The sequence below is a fragment of the Chenopodium album genome, chromosome 8, assembly GCF_948465745.1.
Source record: "Chenopodium album chromosome 8, dcCheAlbu1.1, whole genome shotgun sequence".
NCBI classification, from domain to species: Eukaryota; Viridiplantae; Streptophyta; class Magnoliopsida; order Caryophyllales; family Amaranthaceae; genus Chenopodium; species Chenopodium album.
In genome coordinates, this window is record NC_137841.1 from 31321211 (window position 1) to 31325895 (window position 4685).

Here is a 4685-nt window from a genome sequence, read left to right on the forward strand (position 1 = left end):
GTAAAAAGTTCGCAACCTAGGGTCGAGATCTATGTTCAACTATTGGTCAAGCTTTGGGTGTCAAAGGGGTACCATGGTTAAGAGTTTGGACGCGTTAGCAAGGCAGCCTCCCTTGAGGGTGTATGCCAACAGACGGCTCCGCGAGTTCGTGATGAAATCGAACTCGACTCCATGGTTTGGGTGGATTTAATAACTCGGATGAACCCTTATTGCCATGAGCGTTTTTGGGTCGATAGAGCTTAAATCCCCCGGGGCTAAGACGTATGTAGAACACATACGTTTTTTTGGAAAAATCAAAGGAAGTCGACTGTGAGAAAAGAAAATAAGCCACCGGACTGATTTTAGGACTGCCGTGACACGAAAGAAATTCCCGTGTCACGGTACAGTGTACCGTTAGACGGTACACTGTACCGTGACACGGCAGACTCTGCCGTGACACGGCAGTCTGAAAATATGACTGGTGCCCTGTTTGCTTTTGCGCGCAACCAAGTTATCCAATTTTTCCTACGGGACAGACCTGAATGCGACGTTAAAACGTCTATGCAGATGCAAAAAATGCCAAATTAATCACAGGAATATTTTTTTAAGAATCTTTCAAGTCTCATCCACTCATCTTAATTAAATACCGATCACTCAAATCGATAAATAATTAAGAATCCTCCCCAGTGGCGTCGCCAAATTGTAGGCGTCGTTCGAAGTGCGCCTACGTTAAAGCATGTTGTGAATATGCTTGGCACTCATAGGAAGTGGGAATTGACATCACGATTAGGGACAAATAAAGTAGGGAGCCGCCAACAAGTTTTTAAGGAACTTGTAAACCGTTCACGGATCATAAAAAGGCAACCACGATAAGAGACAACGATAGGCAACAACGATTGACCCTTGAAGGTTACACCCCATTCATAATCCATGAGATTACTAATTCCATATGGTTCGGAACCACGAAAGGAGGATCGGGGATGATGGTACGAAGTGACTCAAGGAGTCACATTCGCCCGTATTGGCCTCTACTCGATTCTTATATTGAAAAGCTTTCCTGTGATCTCAAAGGCATACAAACAAAATATTCAATTTACTCCAAACTATTATTTAACTAAATTGGTTTATTATTAATGCACACATAATTCTAAAAATTTGGTGATCACTTCAATTAATAATAAGATTAAAAAGGATCCTAAACCGGTTATCCAAATTATCTTATTAGTCGTGATTTTCAATTACATATTCCCTTTAAACATGCAATATGGTGATCAATAAAAATAATAGAATAAATATTAATATTAAAACCAATTTAATCATAATTCCAACAACATAAAAATCGTTAGAGAAATAATAATAATAAAAAGAGCATGATCCTTACTTTGAATCTGTTTGTTTGCAACTACAAAATAATAAACGAGTTAGTAACTTCAAGGAAATAATAAAAAAATAATTAAATTAAATTAAATAAAACTAAAGTTGATTTTGGGGCCAAACCCTCAAACGATTCTACCTTTCACGCCTTGGCTTAAGGACAGAACTTCGAGTAAAATATGGACTCCTTTGAGTGCTTGAAGAAGGAATTTTGAAGTGAAAAGGGTAGGCTAGTGTTTAGGTTAATATCATAGAAGAGAGAATAATAAGAATAATCAAAATTCTGGTCGCCCCGTACATCAGAAATGAGGGAGTATTTATAGGGAAAATGTGCTGAGGGAGCACACGGAACCCTAAAATGATAAAAACCCTAAAAAAGTATCCCGTGACACGGTCAGACTATACCGTCAGACGATACATTTTCCCGTGACACGGTAGAGTTTTGGAGTGACGCGGGAAATTTTCAGAAAACGGAATGAAAAACACATTAAGGGTTTACGCGGAAAGGACACGGAACGTCCGGTGTCACGGCAGTTCTCCCGTGTCACGGGAAGTCCCACCGTCAGACGGGAAGGGTTCCCGTGACACGGTCAGACTGTACCGTGACACGGTCACTTCCAATCCATTTTTCCGTCTAAATTCATTTTTAACCCTAATTTCTTTCGGCTTTTTAAGTGCCGATTGATAATTTCGGGCTTTTTTCTGACTTTTATTATTCGGGCTAAAATAAGAAAATAATAAAATAAAAATAAATAAAATGTTTGGGCCAAAAATAAATAATAAAATAATAAAATAAAAAGTTTTGGGCTTAAAATTAATTAATAAGCTTGGGCTAAAATTAAATTTATGCTTTTACCAAACATTAAGACTAATCCATGGACCTTTCAAAGGAATGAATTTAATAAAATACGATTTTTTAAGCACTCTCGGGATTAAATACTAAACCCGACCAATAGAGGCGGTGAAAGGTTATTTATCATCGGGTTTGGTTTTGGGGAGACATTTTTAGGTGTCTACACTCGGCCTCCCAAGGGATCATGTTTTTCCTCACTATTCGAGTGTACTAAAATATCATCAATAAAAAAAACTACAAACTTAATTAGGGAATACTTGATTCGTCAAGTCTATAAAGATTGCAGGTGCATTGGTCAACCCAAAAGACATAACTGTAAACTCATAGTGCCCAAATCTAATCCTAAAAGCAGTCTTAGGTATATCCTTATCAGCCACTCTTAATTGATGATACCTCGAACGTAAATCAATCTTGGAAAACACACTAGCTCCCTTTAATTGATCAAACAAATCATCGATCCTGGGTAGTGGGTTCTTATTCTTTATTGTCGCATTATTTCAGCTCCATATAATCAATGCACAATCTCATGCTCCTATCTTTCTTCTGCACAAAATACATCCAAAAACTCATTCACAATTGGAACATCTTCCACATCCACCTTACTACTCATTTCCAAGTCTTGCACACAACAAAAGAACAAAGGACACCCCTTACTTACAAGTTTCAACAACTTCATCGCAGAAATAATCCCAATACCATTTGGTTTCCTAAAACGTCTGTAAGACATAGTCTCTCCCAAAGGACTCCTTAAATAAACCTTATGTATCTCACAATCAATCTTAGCTTTATAAGTAGCCAACTAATCTATTCCCAAAATAACATCAAGGTCACCCAACTCATATTCTATAAGATCAGATGGAAAAAAAAAATCAGTCTCTCCAATCCTCAAAGGTAAACCCTTATGTATCTTGGTGCTCCTCACAACTTCACCAGTAGGCAAACTAATAGAGGCAAGTCAATCGGATTCGGTTCAACTAGTCCTTATTGTATCACAACAGAACTATAAATAAAAGAATAGGTAGCTCCAGAATCAAATAAAGCTTTAATAGAAATAGAATGAATAGAAAAGTTACCAGTGACAGCATCAGAAGACCTTTTAGTTTCCTTCTTGCTCATCACAGACAAACGACCTGGAATGACATTCTTTCCTTGATTCCCGGAGTTGTTGTTAACATTTTCATTCTTTGCATTCTCATTTTGACCATTCGAATTCCCTCATTGATTGCTTGTTGGAGTAAATTTGTTCCCATTTCCTTGTTGCTTCAGTTTTGAGAAACACTCAAACTCCCAATTGCCCTTCTTGTTACAGAATTTACACAACCAAGTTCCCTTCACAATCCTTTCCAGGATGATCCTTGCCACATCTCTTGCAGTTGTAATGTCTCTCAGCTTGGCCATTAGTTCAAGATGACCCTCTATTGTTCTAAACATTCCTATTATGGAAATTCTCATTCCTTGGCTTCTTGGAGTTACCTTGGTCACTCGAATTTCCAAAATCCTTAAGCTTTTCCCCAACACTTCCACGCTCAGGTGCACTCCTGACATTCAGACCGTACAAGTGCGCTGCTCTCCCATAAACCTTATCAGGAGTCTTAAAAAAGTCTTTCCAGCCAAGTCCTTTTGTAACTGTTTAGTCAAACCTTGCTCAAATCTTTAAGCTTTCAACTCCTCAGTAGGCACTACATCAAGAGCAAACCTCGACAAGTTCATAAACTTGTTATAGTACTCAGTAATCGACATATTGTTCATTTGCAGATTGATGAACTCTTGAGCCTTTTGCTTCCTTAAGAATGGTGGATTTAACTTCTCCCTAAGTTTGGTTTTGAAATTCTCCCAACAAAAATTAGCCTCAGCACGAAGCACGTTTACATTATCCCTCAACCAAATATCTGCCTCTTGCTTCAAATACATGGCAGCTTGATCCACTCTCATATTCACAGGACAATTCAAAGCAACAAAAATCTTATCAAACTCCCTAACCCAATTCTCCAGAAAAGTTCGGTTTCCACCTCCCTCAAAGTATGGTAGCTTAACTTGGATAAGCTTCTTAAACATCTCACTCGAAGGATCAGGATTATCATTGCGGTTTTGGTTCAAGTTCTGAGCTAGTAGCCTAATAGCTTCAGCTAGAGCATCGTTGTTAGCCATCCTCCTTCTCTGCCTTGAAATGTAACACACTCTTACGCCGACATCAACACGAAAGAACTCACTTACTCAATAAATCACATTTATAATCATCATATATATATATATATATAATAATTTTCTTATTCCTTCCAAACTCCAAGCATTAAGTGAATAATATAATTAAATAAACACATTATAATAATCACATAATTACATGCTTCACGTAAAGTTAATTTACACAAATCATGTAGCACAAATCATCACATATAGTTCCATATTACATGCTTTAATCCTTAAACATGATTCTAAGAGATCACTTAAGTTAGCAACATTAGATTAAACAACACAATTA

The 4685-nt window shown here is 37.4% G+C and overlaps 1 protein-coding gene across 1 annotated transcript; it reads right to left on the reverse strand.

The window, feature by feature from the left end:
- Positions 1-3859: 3859 nt before the first annotated feature.
- On the reverse strand, positions 3860-4354 carry LOC145642903 (uncharacterized). The gene has a single exon (XM_081694063.1). It carries the CDS (start codon positions 4352-4354, stop codon positions 3860-3862), a length of 495 nt encoding a protein of 164 aa, XP_081550189.1.
- Positions 4355-4685: the final 331 nt, after the last annotated feature.